The sequence below is a fragment of the Schistosoma haematobium genome, chromosome 1 (genome assembly GCF_000699445.3).
Source record: "Schistosoma haematobium chromosome 1, whole genome shotgun sequence".
Classification (NCBI taxonomy): Eukaryota; Metazoa; Platyhelminthes; class Trematoda; order Strigeidida; family Schistosomatidae; genus Schistosoma; species Schistosoma haematobium.
Window position 1 is genome coordinate 83397926 of NC_067196.1, and position 27842 is coordinate 83425767.

General features: G+C 37.6%; 1 protein-coding gene across 2 annotated transcripts; it reads left to right on the forward strand.

The window, feature by feature from the left end:
- The first annotated feature begins 16781 nt into the window (after nt 1-16781).
- Nucleotides 16782-22183, forward strand: MS3_00002297 (uncharacterized protein). 2 transcript variants are annotated; one of them, XM_051209872.1, is made up of 5 exons: nt 16782-16998; nt 17029-17141; nt 17174-17230; nt 18597-18713; nt 19903-22183. In XM_051209872.1, exons 1-5 carry the CDS (start codon nt 16833-16835, stop codon nt 20128-20130), a joined length of 681 nt encoding a protein of 226 aa, XP_051075343.1. In that variant the 5' UTR covers nt 16782-16832; the 3' UTR covers nt 20131-22183. The 2 variants fall into 2 exon arrangements, with proteins under 2 accessions (XP_051075343.1, XP_051075342.1); XM_051209871.1 differs by having other exon boundaries at nt 17174-22183.
- The last annotated feature ends 5659 nt before the right edge of the window (nt 22184-27842 follow it).

Consider the following 27842-nt stretch of genomic DNA (forward strand, 5'->3'; position numbering starts at 1 on the left):
TACTGTAACAATTGTTTTCAAATTGGTTGATATGTTTTAAGACACACTGGTCATGGAAACAAGGGATAACTTTTCATACATTAGAATATTAATGCTGGTAAATAAATAAATAACTCAACAGATAAAAGTTGGCGCGCTTTGTGGAGGTTGCATCGTGGCAAGCAATCGGCGTTCGAGTAAAGTCCACAGCTGTTTATAACAAAAACAGTGCATTAGTTAAAACGTCAACTTTTGAGTATTATTTTTGCATCTTGATAGCGTTTTACGATAAATATTGGAGATATTAATAACGGTATGAAACGAAGTCTTATGTTCCATAAGTTTAGTCATTTATCATAGAATGATTGAGGTAAGACTACTTGGACTTGTTCTTTTTTGTTTGGTACGTTTTTAAGCAAGTATATTCCAACAGATTATGGCGTTGAATGTACAGAGGATTGTATAAATGGAAGTGGTTCAAAAAAGTTGGGAGGTCAGGATCATGTGTATTTTTTAGACTTGAGTAGGGAAAACAGTATCCGGATACAAAAAAGGCTTTTTTCGTCGACATTATTATTATTACTTACGCCTGTTACTCCTTGAGGAGGAGCATAAACCGCCCACCAGCATTCTTCATTCAACCCTGTCCTGGGCAATCCCTTTCAGCTCTTATCAGCTGTTATTCATCCTTTTCATATTTGCTTCTATTTCCCAACGTAATGTGTTTTTTGGCCTTATTCTTTTCCGTCCTATCCACTTAAAGCGTCTCTTCTCAATTTCCTCATCAGCTGGAAGTTGGTTCGTTCCCTCCCACAGTAGGCTGTTGCTGATGGTATCCGATCAGTGAATGTTGATTATCTTGAGTAGATAACTATATGTAAATACTTGTATCTTCTTGACGATACTCGTGATAGTTCTCCAACTTTCAGCTTCGTACAATAGAACTGACTGTCTCAGCGTTCGTATTAAACACTCTGAATTTGGTGTCGGCTTGCAGACAATTGTTCTGAGTCGCATATTTTGTTCAACTGCAGGAATTCTGCCCTTACTCTTCCGACCCTTGCCTTTACGTCTGCATCAGGTACGTGAAAGATTCCGCTCGTTTCAGGGTTTCTCCGACAAGTGTGATTGTGTTAGTGTTCTCCGTGTTATATTTGAGGATGTTGGTTTTCCCTTGCGTATGTTGAGGTCTACTGCTTCAGAGGCTGCTACTTCACTAGTCGTCTTCATCTATATTTGTTCGTGTGCATGGAATAGGAGGGCTAGGTCATCTGTGAAGTCCTAATAGTCTAATTGGTTCTGAGCTGTCCACGGTATTCTGTGTTTTCCCTCAGATCTGGAGTTTTCAATAATCCAGTCAACCACCATAAGAAAATGGACGGGGGAAAGTAAACAGTCTTATCTGACTCCGGTTCTTACTTGGAGTGCGTCTGTCAACTATCCTATGTACATGATTTGCATTGTGGTCCGTCGCATGAGTTCCAGATAATGTTAACAGTCTTCTAAGAAACTCCATAATGTCGAATAATGTTCCATAATGTTCTACCTTTCATATTATCAAACGCCTTATCATAGTCAATGAAGTTGATGTATAGTGACGAGCTCCACTCAACTGATGGCTCAATGATGACTTGTGGTGTCACGATTCGTTCTATGCGCGACTAATCCCTAAGGAATCCGATCTGTTGATCTCGAAGTTGCGCGTCTATAGAATCTTTAATCAGGTTCAGCAACACTGTTGGAAACTTTTCATAATATCGTTAGTAGTGTGATGCATCTGTAGTTACCACATTTTCTCAGATATCCCTTCTTTGGTATCTTAATGTGATATCCTTCTTCCCAATCTGTCGGCACTTGTTCTTCCTTCCAAATCTTCCTGAATAGTGTGGAGCGTATTTGCAGTTACTTCTATGTCTGAAGTTATTGCTTCGGCTGACATGTCAAACCGTTCTGCTTTCCCACAATTGATTTTTATGATTTCCGTCATGATTTTTTCGATCGTTGGTGGAGTGACATCTATAGGAAAGTCTGTATGTGCTGCTTCGATGTCTGGTGGATTCAGTGGAGCTTGTCTATTCGGGAGTTCCTTGAAGTACTCTACCATCAGTTCCAACGTTGTTGAGTTTCAGTGATTGGCCGGCCTTCTTTGTCCTTGACTCGTCTCTCTGGTTTACTATATTTCCCCACTGGTTTCTTTGTTGTGTCATATATCTGTCTCATATTTCCTTCTTTTGAAGCTTTTGCCACTGTCGCTACTACGTGTTCCACGTATTTCTGCTTGTCAGTTCTAACGTTCCTCCTCACTCTCTTGTTTGACTCTGTGTATTCAGCTTTTGCCTTGACCTTACCTGTTCTAGTTCGATTGTTGTTAATTGCTGTCTTCTTGTTCTTGCCTTCTTCAATTCAAAACAGGGTTTCGAGAGAGATCCATTCCTTATGATAATGCTTGTTGCCGCATCCTGGCACCTACTGACACGTTGAAGTTAGTGCATGTTTGTTCATTTTCCAATTCTACTTCATAGTAGTTTTCTCTTCTTTGAGTAGATCTGGTAAGGCTTGTCACCTGTTGTTGAGAGTTCTGTTGAATTGGTTGAGTTTGTGAGTACGTGGAAGGAAGGTTTTATTAAATCTTTGTAATCCTGTTTGTTCAGTTGTTCAGTGTTTCTCCGAATTCAGTTGTATCTTTGCAACAATCAGATAGATGGTGATCTCAAGATATGTATGCCCTTTTTCTGGCTGTCACGTCTTTAATTGACCTTATGAATATTTTACTGATGCAAATATGATCGATCTGACTCTGTGTAGTGCGATACGGTGAGATACATCCATGTAGTTTTGTGTATGTATTCGTGTGGAAATAGTGTGTCGTCTATAAACATTTTGTTGAATGCATATCCATTTGCAAATCTGTCACCATTCTCATTCCTTTCTCTCAGTCACTTCACATCTTCCCATGATATCTTCATATCCGGTGATGTCCAACTTGACTTCGGCGTTTAGGTCTCTCATCAGAATGTTGAAATACTTTCTTGAACCCCCCGCGATGATCGATTGCAGCCTCTCAAAGGGCTGATGTCTATCGTCGTCGTTGCTATCATTCGTGGGTGCACAACATTGGATAAAATTTATTGTGATTCCTTTTTTCATTGTTTTCAAGGATGCTTTGATGACGATTGTGGATCCATAAGATTTTCGTCGAATAAGTGATTTGAATGCCTCCTAAGACGGCATTCGAAAAAATTCCTGGGTGTGGAGAGAATTTTCTTCTTTATGGCCAGTGTACAGCAGCACCTCACCCGTACCTAACCTTTGCTGTCCAGCTTGGGTCCTATGGGTTTCTCTGGTTCCGAGAATGCCATGTTGTATCTCCTCATTTACGCGGCTATTTGACTGATCCTCTCGCTCGCCTACATTGCGCAGACATTCCGTGCGCCTGTATTTATTGTTGATCTGGTTGTTAGAAGGAGCATTGGCCTTGTGACTTTTGAAGGATCTTGGCTTTTCTCATGAGATATCACAATTCTTCTAAATGAAGATCCTTCAAGCCGGGGGACAGAGTTTATATGAAACAAACCGTTTAATCTGGTAATCCCAACCCTCCTTACTTACCCGGGCTTGAAACCTGCAGTAATCCCAGAAGAGCTACATGAGTTGTTGCTTTTTAATAATTGGTGTTAAATAAACAAAATTGATGAAAATAAAAGGCAGTGCATTCTTGCATATGCACCAGTGAATTGAAAATTGTGCTTATACGTTGGTGCTATACACTGAGTACTGTTTTTTCATCCGTTTCAAAAATTGCATCACATCCATGTTGTGACCTCATGAAACACACAGCAAGTCCATACTTTATATTTGTGTGTTAGAATTGTGGCGATTCTAAGTATTTATGCAGCACAACTTTTTAGGAAGTTTGTGGTTGTTATGAAGTAAGTGTGGAGGGCGCTTGGTATGAGCTGTGACTTTAAAAGATGCGTAAGAAGCTCCATGGCTGTACACTGAAAGCGTGGTGCTGAAAAAAGAGGAGCAAAGGAACAGCATTGTGTCTGAATGTAAACCCTCAACAATGCTTAATAGTTTGCGGTGGAATAAATTAAGGTAAGTTAAATAAGATGAAACTCTTACTACCTGCTGTTACTAGAATAAAATATGGATAGTCTTCAAATAATATAGTACAGCAATAAAGAAGATTGAGTTGTGATGTGTAGCAACGTGGCATGGGTTCAAATGATGAAAGGGTAGTCGAAGTTAACATCAGGAAGACTGCTCATTAGGGTCGAAATCACAACTAAAGATCCCTAAAATTGGATTGGTTATCTGTGCTATTTGTGCTAACTTATGATTCTTTTGTACTTGATTGCATGCTAATTACGACTTCCAAATATAATACCTTCAGTTGTGCTCCTTTAGTTTCGCCTGCCTTGAATTGCACTATTCCGGGAACTCTAAGCTGGAAAATCAGTTTAAACACTTCTAATTATCATATTATCTCTTTCATATTCATTCTCACACGTTATGTTGGGGTGATAATTTTTGAGATGATTGAGTGACCGAGAATCGTGTTCTGTACCATCACAGATGCTCAAAGTATCCTAAACATATTTGGGGTGGTGTGTTGTGTTCTGGATTTCGTATTTTAGTCCTACGTTAGCCATAAAGATATTGGCAGTGATAGACCCTAATGGCGATCCCTTAGTTTCCTCTAATGGTATGCTCGTAAATAATTTATTCACATCAAAGTATATTATAAAGTTGTTTGGTATACTCCACTCATCTATTTATTTGTAAGACTGAAATCAGTATTTCACGCAATTGGCCTCCAGTTTTCCATAAATTGGTCCTGATAATTGCTCTAACCACCGAGCCGACTGATGACATGATGAATTGACCACAGACATTGTAGGTTTTAAAGAGCTGCTGGATATTTGAACTTTAGGGTGACCATATACAAATGGCAGTCGTGATACTTTTGCATTCAGACTGTTGTAAGTTGAATAATTAAGGAGTTCCTTCCTCGTAAGTTCCATAAGATGTTTACTGACCGTATTCTTGATTGTTAACATGGTACCTTTCTTAGATTTACCGATTCGGAATCTTGACGAGTCGTTGACTTTAAAAATTGCTGAGGGTGTGTGGAATTACGGTCTGCTTCGTTATTGGTAGTGCTCTGATAATAGACTTAATCCTAAAGTGGTGGATTTGTTATGATGTAACTGCCTAATCTATAAGAGCTTACGTGGAGTTCACATCATTGTCTAAGCTGACTCATCGTATCGTAATAATTACCAATACATGATGGAGAATACATTCAGGCCGGAGATAGAACAATATATTTAATATGAGTAAAAGATATAAGGTAACATTCAACAGGGACCACGCCTGCAAGGTGGAGACATGCCATCCAGTCAATTCCTATTCATTCAACTCATTGTTCCCGCCTTATCCATCGTTGGGTTTTCTCCGCGTCAAGTGTTGAACATTATTTTTCCAGTTGTCTCGTGTTCAGCTTTGAGGATTGTGTGGTTATGGCCCAGTGCCACTACAGATGCATTGCCCCGTCGTGCGGGCATTGTCACTGCAAATTGTCATCAGTATGCTAAACATATTAGTTTGTTGGTAACCTCGTTTTTATTTTTGAGATGTTTTGTACCTTCATACAACATAAAATTCTCACGACGAAGTATTCCAAGAAGTTCCCTTGACAAAAAAGCGATAAAGAAAAAACCGATGACTGCATACATAAATGCTTAAACTAAGTAGATATGCTACCTGAAATTACGTGAAATGTTCTTCTATGATTTGAGTCTGAACAAATTTTTATTCAGGTCACTTCCAACAACCTATTCTTTACGTAATACATTCGCTAGATAAGGTACTGTAAAGCCTTTATATCTTTACCTGAGCACATTAATTCTGATGTCTTGGCGTCTCTTCCATCAAGAGATATACGAGGAGCAAGATATAAATGAAATAGATGGTTAGCATCTGATAAGATAAAACCTGACAAAAGTTTGCAAGATTTTAGATGTCAACCTACAACCATATTAATAATGAACCTAAACGACTCGCTACATACCCTGACAACTGCCTTTAACACTTTCGGAAATATAGCACAGTCTTCTCCCAAAAGCTCATGAAAGAATAATGACGAACAGTAAAGAATAATAGATAGTATGTAAAAATTAAAAAATTGTAAGAGGAAATGTCCAGTAATCCCAAAAGCACACAGCCTCTTTATGTAGTAAATTAGATGGAAAACTTTCTTCAGTGACATTAAAACATGAAAAGAACTAGAGAGATCAGAGGAAAAACTTACATCAAGGTAAATGATTTTCGACACCTAGAGTATTAAACATTCTCAAATAACAGCTTGTTACATGAGGCATGCCAGTTTACAGGCAAGATCAAATTGATACGAATGATACAATATCCACTGTAGTAAATTACATAGCTGGGTTGATATTTTATAAGATATGAATGTAGATGGTTTTAATCAGTACCACAGTTGGCGCGCTTCACGAAAGTTGCGTTGCGAATGTGCAACTGATGGTCAATGATAGGTCCATTGAAGGTGGGAGCTTCTAAATGTCGCAACCCTATGTCCCTTTGGAATGTCCACAGTCGTACAAGCTTTATAGAACCCCAAGAGGATGTTTAGGTGCTGTTCATATCTCACGCTAAGGTTGATATTTAGACGAGTTAAGTGTAAGACCAATAACATTAGACCATGTTCATTATGAGACAAGAACTCATTCGTTTCAAGGAGGTGTAAAAAAGTAAAAATCGGCATAGATGCAATCAGATCCTTCACATAATTCACAAAAGTGTTTTCTGTGGTATATGGCAGATCATGTGGAAAAAAGAGAAAAGAGGAGAAGGAAAGAACATCTCCTTTCTACTTTTTTTCAAAATAATAATATGTCCATAAGCGTACCGACTCCGCCTGGAGTCCCTCCGGGGGCTACTGCCGGTCCCAAGCCTGGATAAAGGAGGGTTGGGCATAGGTTAGCGACCCCATCCCGTAGAAAACTAACTCGCCAAAAGAACGCTTACCAGAAAAATTATTCAAACCTTTTAAACTCTGCCCCGGGAGTCAGGTTTTCATTTAGAAGAGTCATAACGCCTCATGATGAAAGCCGAGTTCTTCGGAAGTCACGAAACCGGTTTCCCCTTCCGACAACCAGAGCAACCATTTATTTAGGTACATGAAATACTCGTACGATATAGGACACCGGGAGAGCCTTTCAAGTTACTGCAGAAATGAGGAGACAACCTAGAGGTACTTGGGATCAGCGAAACACATTGGACGCAAGTTGGACAACAATGACTAGCTTCAGGAGAGCTTCTGCTATACTCCGGTCATGAGGAAGAAAATGCCGCACATACACAAGGAGTTGCATTGATGCTGTCCAAACAAGCACAAAATGCACCTATAGGATGGGAATTTCATGGACCAAGGATCACCAAAGCCTCCTTCAAAACAAAGAAAGAGGACATTTCAATGGACATCATCCAATGCTATGCGCCTACCAACGACTACAATGAAGACGCTAAAGATCAATTCTACAATAGGCTGCAGTCAATCGTCGAGAAGTGCTCAACAAAGGACCTGACTTTTCTGATGGGAGACCCACCTAAATGTCAAGGTTTGAATGAACAACACTGGATATGAAGACATCATGGGACGAAACGGATTGGGAGAAAGGAACGAAAATGGTGATAGATTTGCAAACCTATGTGTCTTCAATAAACTGGTCATAGGCGGCACTATATTCCCACATAAACGCATATACAAAACCACATGAATTTCTACAGATCACACTACACAGAATCAAATCGACCATATCTGCATCAACAAAACGTTCAGGAGGATGATGGAGGATGTGAGAACCAAGAGAGGATCTGATATAGCATCAGATCATCACTTGCTGGTCGCCAAAATGAAACTTAAACCCGAGAAGTACTGGACAATGGGGTGGACAGTATCACAAAAGTTCAATACGGCCTTTCTTCAGGATACTGACAAACTCAACAAATTCAAGATAGTCCTCAGCAATAAGTTCCAGGCTTTTCATGATCTACTCAATAGAGAGGGAACTACTATGGAGAGCAACTGGAAGGGGATCAAAGAGGCAATCACTTCAACATGTCATGAGGTCCTGGGTCACAAGAAGCACCATCACAAGGAATGGATCACTGTTGATACACTGGATAAGATTAAAGAAAGGAGGAACAAGAAGGCAGCAATCAATACCAGCCGAACCAGAGCGACCAGTGAAAAGCGAGGAAGGTGAGGTAACCACCAATATTGAAGAACAACGAAACAGGTGAGTAGAACACTTTAAAGGACTCTTGAATCAACCAGCTCCACTGAACCCATCCAACATCGAAGCAGCACCCACGGACCTTCCAATCGATGTTGGCCCACCAACAATTGAAGAAATCAGCATGACCACCAGGCAAATCAAGAATGGCAAAGCAGCAGGACCAGACAACATCCCAGCAGAGGCACTGAAAGCAGACGTAGCGGTAACTGCAAGGATACTCAATATTCTGTTCAATAAGATTTGGGATGAGGAACAAGTACCAACAGACTGGAAAGAAGGACTTCTGGTAAAAAATACCATAGAAACACGGTCCCAGAAACTGTGATAACTAAAAGGGAACCACTGTTCTCTCAATACCAGGAAAAGACCAAATCGCAACACAAAGGATCATTGTGGAACAATCAATTGAATGGAATTCACCACTATACATCAACTTCATTGACTATGAGAAAGCATTTGATAGCGTGGAAAAAACAACATTATGGAAGCTTCTTCGACACTATGGCGTGCCTCAAAAGATAGTCAATATAATACGGAATTCCTATGATGGATTAAAGTGTAAAATCATGCATGGAGGACAGCTGACAGACTCGTTCGAAGTATAGACCGGTGTCAGGCAAGGTTGCTTACTCTCACCCTTTCTCTTTCTCTTGGTGATCGACTGGATCATGAAGACGTCAACATCTGAAGGGAAACACAGGATACAATGAACATCTAGGATACAGTTGGACGATCTAGACTTCGCAGATGATCTGACCCTTCTATCGCAATCGCGACAACAAATGTAGGAGAAGACGAACAGTGTGGCAGCAGCCTCAGCAGCAGTAGGTCTCAATATACACAAAGGGAAAAGCAAGATTCTCCGATGCAACACAGCATGCACCAATCCAATCACAATCGACGGAGAAGATTTGGAAGATGTAAAAACCTTTACATATTTGGGCAGCATCATTGATGAACAGGGTGGATCTGATGGAAATGTGAAGGCGCGGATCGGCAAAACAAGAGCAGCATATTTACAACTGAGGAACATCTGGAACTCAAAACAACTGTCAACCAACACCAAGGTCAGGATTTTCAATACAAATGTCAAGACAGTTCTACTTTATGAGGCAGAAACCTGGAGGTTTACGGAAGCCATCATCCAGAAGATACGGGCGTTTATTAACAGTTGTCTACGCAAAATACTTCGGACCCGTTGGTGGAACACTATTAGCAACAACCGACTGTGAAAGAGAAAAAACCAGATCCCAGCGGAGGAAGAAGTCAGGAAGAAACGCTGGAAGTGGATAGGACATACATTAAAGAAAGCACCTAACTGCGTCACAAGACAAGCCCTCACATGGAATCCTGAAGGCCAAAGGAAAAGAGGAAGACCAAAGAACACATTACGCCGAGAAGTGGAAATAGACATTTGAAAAATGAACAAGAATTGGATGGAACTAGAAAAGAAGGCCCAGGACAGAGTGGGTTGGAGAATACTGGTCAGTGGCCTATGCTCTATTGGGAGTAACAGGCGTAAGTAAGTAACGTGAGCGTACCAAAAAGAGATCTTTTGCACTAGTTTCTTTTAAATGTAATAAAAATCTAAAATGTCAGCACCAAGCTGTCAAGAATGGGAGACAAGAGAGAAAAAGAGTAAGGATTCTGGGCTTCCGACACAGAGTGGTCGTTTGTGTGTTCCAGTGACTTCACACTTCTTCCAGAGCATGTGGTTTTAAGCCGGCTGTTTGATACCAAAGACCTTTTCGTGTAGTCGTCGGCTGTCGATGAAAACGAAGAAAAAGTCAGTGTAGAAGGCGTAAAATCCTATTACATTTGTTTACAAGAATATATGAGAAAATCCTTCAATATTCGTTCTTCCTGTGATTTATCCTTTGTTATTTCTTCATTTGTATCGTTTCTTCTGTTGTTGAATATAAATGCGGCACACATACAGTCAGATCCTTTACATATTTTACAAGAGTGTTTCTTGTGAAATATGGCAGATCATGCAGAAAAAAGAGAGAAGTGCAGGAAAGAATATCCCCTTGTGGCACACCTTCATGAGACAGTAGAGACATTGAAAACTTTCCTCCAATCATAGTGTACTGTTCTCTTCCAGAGAAGTAGGAAATCAGTCAGTTGGTTTTCCCAATGTCAGTGTTGACGATGATCGACTTGGTAACTAGTAGTTGTCTTGGAATGTGGTCATAGGCAGTCGAGGTCCTAGGCAAACAATAGAAACATTTCTGAGTAGTTTTTGACTCAAGCTAGCTGATATTCTGTGGAGAAACTGCAAACAAATGTACGTTATTGGTTATAGAATACCAGCACCAACTGGTTATACATGAACGCTGCGAGTCTACCAAGTTAAATGTATGAGTTGGGTGGACTAAACAATGCCATTAATACTCATCTGATGGAAACATCTGGGACAAAAGCATCTTTAAAACAGGCTGATCAGGAGCTGTTGACACCCTATGTGTTCCTATTTCCCAACGACAGAAACACTGGAGTGAGAGACAAGCAAGCCCTTTGCCTACGATCGCGTTTGGTAGTACATCATGTGTACATTCATACATATTCCAGTCTTGATGAATCTTTATGGTTCTCAGGGAGATCATTTAATATCTCTGGATGTCTCGTTAGAGTCATCTACAGGAGGCTCACGGGCGACACTGAGTACGATAGTCGTATGCTAGAGGAATCGTCCTACTCTATTAATCTCCGATACACTCACATACTAATTTTAAGGGACTTCAGTATCCCTAAAGACATCTCTGCTGAACACAAGTAGATTGGAGATGACAACGCTGCTGAAGCTCGGTCCTTCAACCTCAGTGAAGATCTGAAATTATTCCAAGATGTGAGGTTAACGAATTGGTAGAGAAACGGTCAGACGCCAACAGGATTAGACTGCGTAATTATGAACGAAGAATTTCTAGGTGGCAATCTCTCAACCCTGATTTCCCTGAACAAAAGCGATCATGCCATCATAGCCTTCATTTTTACCATCAAAACTCAGTTAAAACATCCTGCTAACAACAAGTGCTGGAATTTCAAACGGTTGAATGAATCAGTTTTACAAGTCAATATACAGTAGATGAACGTGAAAGCCCACCTTCAACGTAACGTGGATGCTCATTGTGATTTCTGACTACATACGATCTTATGTGATACAAAACAGTCTGTCCTGCAAGCTTCCACCAAATATTGAAAGCAACTTACAGTCGTAAAAAATCTCACGCTTTAAATGCTACTATGCAAAAGTTGTAGTGGCATTGGACAATAGCCACACAATCCACAAAGCTGTGAACACGAGACTACTCAGAAAATAGATATTCAATATTTAACGCGGAGAAATACCTAACAATGGTGAGCCCAACTAAAGAAACACAACCTATTATTGTTAATCCTTATTTCCACCTTAACCTTATCAATCGGTTTTTATTTGTGTAAACCCATTATTCTAATAGTCCTTTGATTAATGGTCACATATATTATCGTAATGTTATATCAATTAGTTCTCATAACTTACTAGCTCAATCAATAATAAAAGTTGATCGTCTATATCAACTAATTAGCTTTGATGGTTCGTTAACAAGCTTTAATAGCATTTACATGCTTCAGCGACATAGACTTGTTCAAACATCAAGCTCTAGCAAATATGACCTGTAAATAGCGTAAATATACATTGACTAACAATACAATCAAGGACTAAATACTTATCTGGATGTAATTATCAGTGTTCCTTCACTTAACACCTCATCCTGCTTTAAACTATGCACTATCCTGTAATATCTTTTCTTCCGACCACTGCCTGCCTAATTTCAAATTCTCGAGTTCCATTGCCAAACAACAAGGATGACACTTCTCTAAAAACATACGGTGAGTTTCAGCTATAAGTTTCCTGCAATCATAAGGTCATTTTAGATGGCTCATTCAATGGCGACTACACAATTATCTGAATTCATTCGATTGTTCTGATCCGAGAAAGTGGCAAAACCGTCAACAGCACTGAGCACCCTGGAATTAATTGCCATACTGCATGTTTTATTCTGGATGGTTTTGGATCATTACTACTCACGAATGGCGTTATATATGTCGTCCACTGAATAATCTAATTTTCAAAAATAACCCAGGCGAGTTCAACTATTTTACTTAATGATTTTTTTGTACTTAACGTGTATATGTTTTCCAGTTGCTTTTGCCATATATTTGTAAGTGTCCCTAGGCTGAAAGCAGTAACTTCTTATGAAATGTTTATAACGCGTCATATTCCTGCCTGAAGTTTCACAAGCATTCTTAACTTTGAATTTATTTATCTGGTCGTGTTCATTATTTTTAAATTGTCATATACGTCAACAACCTGCTTGTTAACCTGACCCGTACATACGTTACACTATATCTTCATGTCTTCTAAATTTAGAAATCATCTGAATCGCCTTTAACATTTATCAATAAACCCATCATAGTCGTTGTTGCTAATCGTATTTGGGTTTATGGATTAGCCTAAAATGCGAACAGTTTAGATAATAAGATTAAAAATTTAGGTACTATCAACTGCACTAGTAAAATAACTAAATCCTCAGGTAGCTGTTGGCTAAACAAACGTTTAAAATCAAAACTCCGTAGCCTACTAGAATTAACACTAAACGAACCTTTCTGAATTAAAATTTATAATTAAATTAGGCGTCTCGGATTCTTCAACGTTATAAATTTCTGATAATTTCGAATCACCTAAAGCAAAAATACCTATTTTTCCACTGACTAATCCTCAATCAACACTATAACTAGTTAAATTTAATAGTTTCAGGATATCGTCATAAAGCATTGTCACGACTTGACAATCACGTTATATGATTGATAATATTAATGAAACTATTGAAATAATCGGTCAGCAAATTGACTTATAATTATCACTAGTGTTGTTTTTCTTTTATCTTCATTCACTACAGATGATTACAGTATGTTTCTCTATCAGTTGCTCATTAAGTAAATATCTCAAAACCTTGTCAGTCTAATTGATGGTTTAGCGACACAACCATGCATGCAAATAATCAGTATAAGCAGTCGAGCAAATCTCCTGCAAACTGAAAACATCAATGTCGAATTTACCCCAACACTGACTAAGGTTCAAGCTATTATCATAGACATGAGTTGGGAGTGTACTCCCCTCGGTTACAACTTATGTTCTCCCTGATAATCACATGAGCATCATTCACTAATCATCTTGTAAAAACTTATTTAGCTAAATACATCTTGCAGCACCACATCACTTCGTAATATGACACAGGCCTAACTGATTTCAATAACTTATAACCACTATATCTCAATTAAATCGTATTCCGCCTTATGATAAACTGCATACTTGCAACTAACTTGTATGCCCAATCAGCCAGCAAGTATAAATATAAATAAATAGTCTGCCGCAGATCAGAACATTGAGTCTAGAGCATGTCTCTTACGAATATACTCATGTTTAACGATTTGTTCCTAGCTATCTGTCCAAAATTCATATAATTATCACTCATGTATTTAAATTTTGTTTTGATAACCATTCATGTGTATTAGTAGTATTACTAAATTCTATCACGGTCAAATAAAAATGAGGTTGAGAAAATCTCCCCGTAACTAAATAAACCGTATCAAACTAACAGGAACACTAGTTGGAATTCTTCTCCACGGTATACTTTTGTTCCTTCAGTTAGCCTACTAATACAGATGCAATTGGAATTCAACTCATATGGACAACTTACCGGCATAATCGTTATTTGATTTCATAATTTAAACCAAAACTAATACCAATATTAACATTTCTACAATATTCATCACTTTAATATTTCTAAACACAAAATACTTACTACCTATACGTTAAGTTATTAACCAACGGCTGTTAGCACGCATCGTTTTATTATTATTATTATTGTTATGCCATTCTTTATAGTTCAAATAATCTTCACCCAAATTCTCATGTCAAGCGTTTTAAGCATGAAGGCAGATATTTTAAAATTATTATATGTATTTCCCGACCAGATGCTGCCGCCTTCTTTTTGATTTATCTTTCAGCTTACCAATACCCGGAGGATTCTTATTATCCTTGGTAACCTCCGGCGCGCGACGATCCCATCCAATTTGGTATCGAACCAACATCACGTTGATTCTGGTGGGAGAGTAGTGTAGTGGCATTGGACAATGGCCACACAATCCACAAAGCTGTGAACACGAGACTACTAAGAAAATAGATATTCAATATTTAACGCGGAGAAATACCTAGCAATGGAGAAGGCGCGAACAATGAGTTGAATGAACTGGAGTTGATCGAGTGGCATGGCTCGGCCATGCAGGCGTGGTCCATCTGAATGTTACCTTATGTCTTCTATTCATATTAAATATATTGTTCTTTCACTAGCCTAACCGTGTTCTACATCATGTATTGGTAATTGATACGATACAGTGAGTTGGTGTAGTCGATGGTGTGACTTCCACGTAAGATCTTATAGATTAGGGAGTTATATCATGACAAATCTACAAATTTAGGATTAGGTCTATTATTAGAGCAGTACTAATATCATAGTAGACCATAGTTCTACAAAGTCACTACTGGGCGCAATACGAACGGATCAGTGATGACAGTACATATAGACAGTTCAAATAAGGAAGAAGCCAGTGCACCAAGGCTGTAAGTGAAGATAAGTTTCAAAATCAGGTAAAGCTGATCGATATATTTGTCTCTGATCGAGAGAGATCACTCCGTCATGCAACCTCTCTTCGATGAACCAAATCCGGAGTTTCTCAGTTGTTAGGTCATAGTGGCCTAATGGACAACGATGGTGATTCTTCACTGCTCCTGGGAAAGCAGTATTTTTGAACATTTCAACTTTCACGTATAACTTACATCGATTAGGTATTCACATATAAACTAAGAGGAGTCTTAGTAGTAGATCTATACATTGGACTGATATATCAAAACCAGTATCTAAACAAGAACACTTCTCCTAATCTGGATATGGTTCCTTCAGAGAGCAGCGGCTACATGTTTGGCAACGCGAACAAGTGTGATGATCTCACACCCGTTAAGCCGTGTCAGTTGACCATAAAATTAAAAGCTGGAGCACGTGAAACCAATTTTCAAAAACATTAAAAGCAATAAGTCTTCGAGATAATTGTCGAAAGCACTTCTCTTAATACTCTCAAAACAAATGGATGTATGTCTCTCCAGTAAGCTCAAAATGTTAGGTATCAGGTCACCGTTGATAACCTAAATAATCGACTTTTTAGGGTCAGGGTGCACTTTGCTTTATTCCAAGCCACATAATATCCTAGTGGGGTTAATAAGGGTTCAGTAACAATAATACTTACAGTCTTAATCTATATAAACCATCTCCTTCAGCAAATATCGTCTGCTTTATCACTTTTCGCTGACGATGCAAAACGACAGGGAGACGTTTTCAACCAAGATGATAAGTTGGCACTTCAGAAGGGTCTAACTCCACTTCAAAGTTGGGAGGATAAAAATAGACTCACTTTCAACACTTCGAAGTGTAAATTAGTCTATCTGAGACATGTTGTACACTACGTATACAACTTAGGTAACTCCTCTCTAGTGGTACGACAAATTGATAAAGATCTAGGAGTGTTGGTACTCCACGACTTGAATTCTTGCGCCAACCGTGGCTCCATTTAGAGTATGGAAATATGATGTTCCCTTCCTCGCTAAACGGGCGAGCCACGAAACCAGTTCGGGTCACAAATTCAGACCAATTCGAGTATAGAAGCCTGAGAGATGACCTCCTAGTGCCTCCTGGCACCGTAAACACTCACGGCTACCCTTTTAAGTACTCGCTTAGGCTCATTTCCAAAACAAACATTGAGATTAACACCCAGAAGTTATAGACACAGCAAAGCAGGATGGACTGTAAGTATTTCTACACTTTACGAGTTGTCAAATCCTAGAGTTTGCTACTGACTGAGGTAGGTCGGGTGACCTCTCGTGAATTCACCAGGAGAAAACTTGTCATATTTTTAAGGACCCAGGACATCATCTGAAGATATATATATATATTCAAACATACCGAGCGATGACCTTGAAGCATCTAATTGTATTTTGCTAATATCTTTCTTTACATCAATAAATATACCTACGTTTCTACCTGGAGGTGTCGGTGATCTACCGCTGCTAGATATGGAAGCCCATCATGGGAAAGCTTCTTCAAACCATTTGTACTCCCACCATTAACTGTTTTAGGGCCAGTGAAATGTCAATACGTTAGTTTGTCACACCATTCACGTCTAACTCGAGTAGGCCTCTAATCATTTCGACATGGTTAATCCAAGTTGGTGATCTACACTGTTTTTGTCTTTTAGATCCTGGTAGCATAAAAACATATGTACCTTTCCGATCAAGAATCGTCTCCGATTAACAAAGTACATCCTAGAAAACAAATGGTTTACTGATTTCTATTCATGATACATTGTAGACTTTGGCTCTTGCTTGTAGCGTTTTTTCAAGCTCAACGGTACTCAGCTGCTTTTCCAGATGAAATGAGTCTACAGGATAATTGCGGTGTTCATGAGGTAAGAACCTCACATCGTGGAGACTGTTTCTTACTCCTCCCATCTGGAGAACGCGTTTTGATTAAGTATATGAATGGACTGCAAATATTAGGATTTAGTTTTGCTTTTTTCGGCCTTGCCAGTGCATTCTTAGGTAGTTTACACTTATATCTGACAATCACAGGACTATTGGATAGTGTTCTTATCCCATCGTTATCTCCAAATGATTCCAATAATTATCCTGTTGAATTTAGCCTAGCTGGTGGTTATGGACTTCCTATTTATACCGGCGTGCTGGTAAGTATTCTATCTCAAAAAATAATTTGTAGGTCTTATCCACTGGAGCGATGGCCTTACGCACAATTATTAGCTTGCGTTACACTTCTGTGAGTATTATCTAGTTTCCAAGTTAAAACTTGTCAACATATTGTTACATGTTATAATCAGGCTGATTTCGTTAGACCTTTTACGATTTACATTCGTAAACTTATGTTTAATATTCTTTCAGGAAGATAAATCGGACCTCATGTGACCAGCTGGTAAAGTAGTTGGTTCAACTAAATACCCTAAGATAAAATCTAATTAAAGTACAGTGATTACTTTTGTAGCAAATTCTGTTATCGGACTCCTACATGATTTACTCGAACTCCTAGATAGATAAATCAGTATTTTTCAGTAGTTGTGTACACATATATTTACCCTTGTCAAGTATTCCCTGATATTCTTGAGCGTTTTAATGTGTTTGCCTGCGTGTGTTTGTTCATCAACTACTCCACTCGTCACATGCCTTTAGCCTGTCTTTTTCTGAGATGGTGGAGAAGATTTGTAGCTCAGGTGGATGATTTTGGTGGAGTTTTGTTCTCTGAGCTGGATGGTTTGGTCGTGGAGCTTTCATCGTTCTTCTGAACGACATCATCAGCACAAACTTCTGTCTGATTATAAATATTGAGCCACGTTTAATAAAAGTTAGTTGGCTATTTCTCCTGCATTATCAACCGTTTGAAGTATACGGTCTTGAATTACTTCCGTATTCGACTGCATTATCTACGTTGGTGGAATGTTTCGAAAAAAATATATACGAATTCAATTAGGTCAGTTAGTTACAACGTACGACCAGGCACATATCTGCATCGGTCCAAGTTACCATACCTCATTAGCACAACAAGGTGAACACCGGATTCATAGAAGTGCTTAATTCAGTGTTGGTAATATATAACAGAAGGATTGCATATGAGGACATAGTACGGGAAGAAAAAATCAAGTTCGACATATATTTTATTCAGATCAACGTCGTTTGATCGTCCTGTAGTCAAAGATGGGTACAAAAATCCACTTTATTTTTTGTTAGACAAACTGAAAATTTTAACTGGAGGCACAATATTACCATAGCCTAAAGACTCAATAAGATCAACATAAGGACAAATGACATGAAGGAGTTAAATGGACAATAAATGGCAATTGGTTAATGAAATGTTCACAAATTGAAGCTAAGTGAAGAGTCGCCAAGCATGTCACTGCTGTTTATTTCGATCCACTCCACTTGACATCTACCATGTATTTCCGCCTTCTGACAGGTTTCGGTAAAACGAAATATTCCAAAACAACGTACCAATATTGAATGTCGGTGTAAGGTGTTAGCTTAATTTCACCTGACTATAATTCTGAGCAGAGGTAGTTGTTTAGTCGGTTTCGGGATATTTGCTCAACATTTTCCTGATAAAAACTGACATTTTAGTCTGATTTTGGTTTCAGCTACGGAGATTTTACATATCATTATGGTTGATACTGTTGTTAAACGTTGTTTATTGGTGTTGTTTAATAGCTGCTATATCCTATGGAAATTTCGCACCAGATCCGTCATCAAATAAGGTAGGTTGTTTGTTTCAATGTTATTATTTTTTCCGTATACATGGACCTGCTTAGTGGTTATCCTGCTACATCGTAGCTGTGATTGTAGAGTTAGATTATCACAAAGGCTTAGGTATCATGACATTGTTTACTGTCCAGTAGACTTCTTAGTTCACAGTATGGGCTACAAAACTTAGATTGGCAGTTTTAGATATTGAGTAATGTTAATATCTCAATCGTGTCACGTAAAGAAATGTACCTCGACACGATAATTGTAGTTATAACACGAGATACATTAATACTAATTAGTGGCCTAATTGAGTAGAATTATACAAGAACTTAAGTAGTCAAGAATTATTTAAAAATGTATATAGGATATATGCATATCAATATTATCGTTTTTTTGGAATTACAATACCCCATACAATATAGACCTGTTTCATTTTGTACCTTATCTTAGATGAGTTTTTCTATGATGTATGACTGAGACGTTCAGAACTTGTGGTTAGTGTTTCACGAATGTAAGTTTTCAACGTCTACCCGTTTCATAAAACTGTAGAAAACCTATATCAACTTATTCATGACTCAAGTGATATTTTCTGGATTATTGGGTTTAAAAAAGTGCTTTATCTTATCTAATCTTTTTGATCCGATAGCTAACTATTGAAGTGCATATTGTTAGCAATGATTCATCATGAAAGTATAACATTTGAAAAAGTAGTTTTTCACGACCAAATAATGTTCATCGAGTAACCACTGGAAATCTTTGGCCAGTAAATAATTATTTCATTCTGAACAAGATCCATGACTAAATTTAGGGTTGCTAGATCAATCACTAACCATATTACGATTGATACGGATGGTCAAAATTTAGTGGCTAACATTCATCAACTAAAAACATGTCGATTGTTTAACTAAACTCACTTAGCATAGCTTCACGTATTTTACTTCGTGCTACATTTATTGCACAAAAGATAGGTATAATACCCGAATTGTCCGATGAAAATAATTGCAGTGATATTTGAATTCATGTTACAATAATCACAGACTGGGTTTTCGAAATCACCCAGTCTCTGTTACTCAAAAACCATACGTTTCAGTAGTTCTTCCGCTTATATCAACTCAAGATTTCTAAGAAAATAACTTTTATGTAACCAAACCCCTGAAATTAATCACTTTGAAACTTCTTCCTCTTCTACTTAATTTTTAGATTTCCAACTCACATACCGTAACAAGAGTTTTTACAGCTGTAAATTCTGGCCTTTCTTTAATTCCGTGTTTCACAGGCTTAATACTGTACAGTCGTCCCATTCTTAGTAGAAATCAAAATATCTTGTGTTGTTATTCACTGATTCAACAATTTAGTTACTCTTCATCTTATAGACGCCTTTCCGAGGGCCAAAACCGAAATGATAGCACTAGTTCTATTAGCGAATGATTCTTTTTATCACGTGTTTTATAATCTCGTTTTAAATAGATCAGACATTATATTTTGTACTTTCATCAACATTTTTGTCGAAATTAATCGTTTATATTCTATCTTTTATGTACATGGCTATGAAAAATACCTTGAAAAATTCATTGTGATTTCTAATGAGATCTCTAGGTGTTCATTTATGTGTTACTTTTACCGATCATGTTCTGAACAAGAAGATGCAGTATATATGCCAAACATGTTCGAAATTAGAGGTGCAAAACTACAGTGTCGCAAGTATTTTCTAACATACTCTTGTCTTTTTGCAATCTATGTACTTTTCTAGGAAACTGACTTAATTGTTTCAAGGTTTTGTTCTTTATAACTCGATATTTGCTCAATTTTCTCGTTCGTATTTTAGTTTTTTGTAATTTGTGTTTTCCGTGATCAACAGTTGGATAAATATATCATTTGTTGAAATTATTATTATTATTATTATATGGTGTAAATTCTCACACTAGTTAGTGCAAACCTATTGAATCACTAAGCTTGTTATCTATCGGATTAGTAGTAAGTCGTTTGACATATATTATTTTCGATTTAGTGTGTTCCTATAGTATATCTTACTATGATTAATTATTTTGGGATGATGTCTACTTGTGTAACCGATGTAAAGGCTTGTTCTATTGCGCTCTCTTGTTAGGTTTTTTGTTGTGTAAACAGCAGTTAAATAGTTGTTGAAAACGATGTGATTGATCATTATTAACAATACTGTTTATTGTGGCGTATCTAGGGGAAGACGTTCCAGCATCTTAAAAGAATTCTATGGATGATGTTTTTCGGTGCAAGAATCTTGATATTGACGTAATATTTATGGATCATATTTTCACTTGACAAAGTTTTCATATCGAATGGACAAGATATATCACTCAAAGGTCTCGCTTTAATCAGAAGAATGGTAGAAATTTGAAAAGTACTAACAACGTATTTCTTATTGTAATTTATGTCCAACCTAGTTGGATTGGTGCTGCACTCAGCACTACAGACAAAGCAACACCAATTGAAAGGGTCCTCAGAAAAAAGTTTCATATGACTCTGAGCTATCAAGTTCATTTAAAATGAAAAGTAATTGGCAAAGAATACAGTGGTATACATATGTCTTCTCATATTGCACTAAAATCCAACTAAAGAAGTGTTCTTCCATGAATTCGATAGCTTTAACAAAACGCGCTGAACAGATTGCATGAGACTAGCTAAAGACGCAAATATACGTGATAAAGTGAGAACAGAGAAAACTGTTTCGACCAATATTTCTGTGGTAGATTAAATGCTAGAAATAAGCTTGTATAGAGTTGCGGAAATGCTAAAATATTTTCAAAAAAAAAAACGCCAAATTCGTAGACAGCTGTCGTTGGCATGTTACTTGGTGTTCTATTTCTTAAACTCAAATAGATCATATCGCTATTAGTTATCGATGGTGCTTGTAAGTAGAGATCTTCCACACTCCTAACTCCCTGTCAGGATTCTGATCACGCGTTCATATAACTCATCTGGTGGTCAAAAATTCATCACTATCAACCAATTGTTTTAAGTAAATTAGACCCATGGATTGTCGTGTCCAAGTAGTAAATCGTATTGGTTGGATTAACCTGTCCCAACTCATTGAGATTTTGTGATTAGGGTCTTAAGGATCATGCAATTTAGTGGCTGCAGACATAAATGAGGAAGGAAGGCATTTATAGTCATGATACAGTTCCTAGTAGTGTTCTTAAATAAAATGTAATTTTAACTGGACGGAATTTATCTTGGCCAGGGAATTCAATGAATATTTGTCGTTCTGCATTGACTGTTGTTGATGTATTCATAAAATAAGTTATGTAAAAGTGAAACATGTTTATTTTTGGGTTATATTGTGAAGACCATTTAGAGCCCGAGTACCTCACAAACTTACTTACGCCTGTTACTCCTCATAGAGGAGCATAAGCCCCCACCATCACTCTCCATTCAACCCTGTCTTGGGCAATCCTTTCCAGTTATTATTCATCCTTTCCGTATTTACTTCTATTTCTCGACGTAATGTGTTCTTTGGCCTTCCTCTTTTCCGTTTCTCTTCAGGATTCCAAGTTAGGGTTTGCCTCACAAAGGATTGCTCAAAATTAATTATTCTAAAGATTTATACTTTGGGAAATGAACTTGATGTATTACGAAGGCAAATTAAATTGACCATAACTAGTGCAGCAAATGTGAACACAAAATAATCAATTTATCAGAGTTAGTTATTTTCGAGATATATAGTCTGAATCTAACGAATATCCGATATCCTTCCTAATTACGAAATTTTAACGCTTATGAAATTCCTTAAAACTATGGAGCCAACATGAAATAAACTCTAATTTTACCGACACCAGAGGAAGTGCTATGATTCTTAAAAAATCTTAGCAAGACTGTATGAACCATGGTATTTATTTCAAAGCAACACTGGGTATCCTAATTAATCATGAAAAACTAAGTATAAAGCTTTTTCATTTAGACCTTTTATACTGTGTGTTGGTATATATTATGAATAATTATGGGAAGTTTATAAAACAGTTTTCAATTTATGAATTACTCTGTCAGTGAGACCACTTAGTAACATCGAGTAGCTGTTCATTACTTTATCTCGTCGTACTTTATAACTGCGCTCGCACTTTGGACTTTCGTAAACTTAATGCTTCAGTTAGCTTTAGAGTTCTTTAAATTTACTTCTATTAAGGATGGTGTTGTATTCCGATGTTCCGAGAATCATTTGCATGAGGATGATTTTCATGAAATACTGGTATCTGGTGATGAACGACTAACAATTGGAAAATTGTACATTTTAGACATGTCTCCTATGAAAGCTCGTTAATCTATTTTAGTTCATACAATTTATGCTACTAAATTAATACCAGTAGTATAAAACTGACTTTAGAGTGATGAGGTTTTTTTATTCACCTATGGTAGACCTCAAAAGGATTTTATTAAGTTGTCAAAATAATCTAGGGTATGGGTATTTAGGCACTTTATTAATCTCAAAAAACTAGCGTGTCGGCCGCTTCACTTATCTTGGAAGTCTCGTCAGCCCTTGTGGTCTGGTGTGTGACGAAGTCTCAGCGCGGATACAAAAGGTTCGACTAGCTTTTACCAACTTGCGTCATTTATGGCGTAGGCGAGATATCCGTCTATCAACCAAAGTATGTGTTTACTGTGCAGCAGTTCGTTCCGTCCTACTTTATGGCAGTGAAACATGGCCGGTAAGAGTAGAGGATATTCGTAGGTTACTAGTAATTGATCATAGGTGTCTTCGAAACATTGCTCGTATATCCTGGGACCATCGAGTAAGTAATGCAGTTGTTAGGAAACGGGTACTAGGTAAGGATGGCAAATCAATTGATGAAGTAGTGAAACTTCATCAGTTGAGATGGCTTGGACACGTGTTACGTATGCCCAACTACCGACTGCCTCGACGTGCGATGTTTTATGGTGTAGGAGTAGGTTGGAAGAAAGCTAGTGGCGGCCAGACCAAAACATGGCACAAGTCCATGAAGTCACTGACAAGTGGACTGAGTTATGTTGGTAGGTGTAAACTACCTGGTTGGGGACCGCGAGGTGATAGCAACCGATGGTTAGAGACCCTGAATGACATGGCTCAAAATCGTTTGCAATGGCGCGGGTGCATCCACTCTTTGTGTCCTCCCACATTCTAATCTTCTGAATTCCTATGTCCCTTTCTTTTTCCTCTTTCCGGATTTATTTCACTGGGTTATGCTCTTTAAATAACATCTTCAAACCCCAATCTTTCCGATTACTGCTTATACTCTTACTACCTCCACCACTACGGGATTTGAATCGACCACTGCATCTCTGTGCTAATGTGGTGTGGCAATTCGAACTGATGTACGTACGTACTTACGAAGTTCCACGTTGTTACTGACTGACTGATAACTGCTTATGGTAAGATCTCTGTCAGGCTTTTATATGTGTAACCAAAATATTACTGGATCTGTTGCTACCATGAGGACTTGATAAGATTCAGACAGCATCGAATTTCAATAAAATATCTATTTTTAATGTCACAAACTCTAAATCTAAGGAATTTTTAGTCCGCTTGCTCTAAAACAGGGAGATCAAAGTTTTCTAACCTATCATCGATGAAAATTCATCTGTTTTTTTTTTAATGTGCTGAGGATTAATATTAAAAATAACATTTTTACATTTTCTCAATAGTTGCTGAAAGTCTAAGTTTGTTAAACTTTAGTTAAAATGTATGTGAACAATATTTGATAAACATTATTTTGGGACACTAAAAAAGACTTTCACTGATATATGCTTCTGTTTACTAGTAATCCTAAGTTTGTTATTATCCACGTTCACAGACACTGCTGACAAAAGACATAATTATGGACTCATATACGTACGACAGTATTTTTCTCGAAATGTTTGAGGCAATACTAGCAGGAAATGTGGATAAACAGGCGGAAAAACCTTGGTGACGGTTTCTCAACAGGTGTTGCGTCCAAAATGAATAATTATTTGAAAGGGATCTCTAATAACTAATTAACTAGTGAATTTTCTGTGTGTGTTATCTTTAAGTCTCAACTTGTGATTTACTTACCCTTACATACACCTTTTTAAGGGAAATCATCACCAGTTTGTCACATACATTAACGCTTATCATAACGCTTTGTTGTATTTTATCAGAAATCTTTATTTCCTTTTGTCATGTCCTTAGCTGTAGAATTATCACGAAATACTATTGCCGATTTAAATACGCTGACTTATACGCCCAAACTAATGACGCATACACCAGTACGGGCAGCCTAGAGTTCCGACTGGTCCTTTTTCCACCTAGCCCTGCCTGTTAGGTCTAGAACGCCAATCTCAGCCTCCGCGATACGAATCATATGTTTCAAATCACACAAGAAAATAGAAAATAACATTTGCACAAGAACAAGCCAGAAGAGGCTGTGATTGTGAGGAACTGTGACTAACAGACTGAGAATAACTTGTGAATAGTAAATCATATAACAATATGCAATAAGTCAAATGAAAAGAATATGTATATAGTTACTTAATAGTCATATGATAAGAATATCCGTATATTATTAGTTCATACGTAATTCCTAACGGTAACCTTTTATTTATTCTCGTCCGGACATAGTACAATGTATAGAATAGTACGTGTTAATAAACTATTAGTTGATGAAAGGATAAAGATTGTTCATTGAAGAGAATCTTTCATTAACGATATCATTTACACAGGCTATACAGTCGTATTTATCATTAATTTAATCTATATAGTAGTCTATTAGGATATAGACTGTGTTAACATCATAAATCATTTGGAAATATCTTTATCTATCGGTGTCCTATTTTTTTTGTAATATGTAATCTGAGGCTGGAATTTCTTATGGTCTGACATACCTATCTTCATTATCTATTACAGGCTCTTATCCAATCTAATTACTATACAGACTTCTAACACTTGATCAACTAATTTATGCAGAACGATGATATAAAAACTGTGTAGTACACTTGATGGCCAAAAAAATAAGTAATAATGATTATCGTTAAAATAAAATAATATTTGTAAAACACTCTATAACTTTAATTTCACACTTAAACTATAATGTTAAGCAAGATGATGAATTTACCAAATTTCAATCATGAAAAGATTTTATGAATATCATCTTATTTTTAATCGCGTCTACAAACTACGTGCTCAATTCAAGCTAAACTATTCATTCAAATCATGACGAATGTGAATGTGAGATAAAACTCCATGTTGCTGACCTATTCAGTTTCATCAAAATGACAGTCTGGATTCTAGTTGACCTGGTTCTGAGTTATATATATACCTGTTACCCCTCGTCGAGGAGCATAGGGCGCCCACCAGCATTCTTCATTCAACTCTGTCCTAGACAATCCTTCCATGTTGTTCCAGTTGCTATTCACCCTTTTTTGTCTGCTTCCAATTCCCGACTCAGTGTGTTCTTTGGTCTTCCTCCTTCCCTTTTACCTTCACGATTCCAAGTTAGCGCTCACCTCGTGATGCACGTCGAAGGTTTCCTTAACGCGTGTCCTATTCAACTCCAACATATGTTCCTAATTTCTTATCCAACTGGTAGTTGGTTTGTTCTCACCCATAGTAGGTTGTTGCTGATGGTATCCTGTCAACGGACATTGAGTATTTGAGGTGGAAAATTGTTGAGGAATAATTGTACATTTTCGATTATGATTGTGGTAGTTCTAGAAATTGTTAGTGTTAGTGTTCCGTGTGTTATATTTGAGGATGTTGGTTTTTCTTTGTGTATGTTGAGGTCAACTGCTGCAGAGGCTGCTACTATACTGACTGTCTTCATCTGCATCTGTTGATGTGTATGGGATAGAAGAGCTAGATCATCTGCGAAGTCCAAATCGTCTAGTTGCATCCAAGCTGTTCATCGTGTTCCATGCTTCACCTCAGATATGGAGTTCTTCATAATCTAGTCAACCACCAGAAGAAAGAGAGAGGGGGATAGTAAGCAGTCTTATCTGACTCCCGTCCTCAATTGGAATTCATCTGTCAGATGTCCTTCACTCACGACTTTGCAATGTAGTCCGTCGTATGAATTCCGTATGATGATGACGATCTCAAATATTCACTCCATAGTGTCGAAGAGGATTCCATTAGGTTCTCATGTCCATGCTGTCAAACGCTTCCTCATAGTGAAGAAGGTTGATGTATAGTGACGAGTTCCATTCAATTAATTGTTCAACGATGATCCGTCTTGTCGCGATTTGGTCTATGCATGACCGATCCTTATGGAATCCAGCTTGCTGATCTCAACGCTGGTCGTCTACTTAATCTTTCATCCTGCTTAGCAACACTGTTGGAAACTTTCCCTGATGCCTTTAGTAGTATGATACATCTGTAGTTCCTAAATTTGCTTAGATGTCCTTTGTTTGGTGTCTTGATGAGATATTCTTCTTTCCGGTCTGTCGGCGGCACTTGTTCTTCCTTCCAAATCTTCCGGAAAAGAGTGTGGAGCATGTTTGCAGTTACTTCTATGTCTGACGTACAGTACTACAAAATGTATACAGTAAACTTCCTGATAGTATTTATGTTACTATTAACCTATGTAACCCGTTTATGGCTTATCTGTATAGTGATAGTTTAGCTTCGTATACCACCGAATATTTAACTGAACTGTGGAAGGACGTATACTTGTTTGTATGTTTGTTAGTTGAACATGTACAAACTTCCTGATTAGAAAGTTACGATGTCTATTCTATCTCGTGTTCTTCGGTTTAGGTCAGATACATTTCTTCATAAATACACGTGAATGGTTTTTCATTTTGTACTATTTGATGATGCATAATTCGGCGGCATTCAATTTTCTTTAAACAATAAGAGTTAATTCTCTACGTTTTCACTTTGAAGTCAAATCTTGTCAAAAGATTCCACCGAACAAGGTTTATAAAGGTGAAAACTAGCTTGTCCTATAATTTGTGTGGAAATATACAGTAACGGAATTACTAGGTTTAATATTTACGCTATTGAAAACATAATATGAACAGCATAACACATACTATATCTATCCTAAACGTTAACAAAGTGAATATGGGAGCAGAAGATGGAATAGTTGAACGAAACACAGTTTATGTTTTTAAGTCAATTTACGTTTTTATTTATTTTAACTTCTTAACAAATACCCTTTTCACATACTTTATCTGAC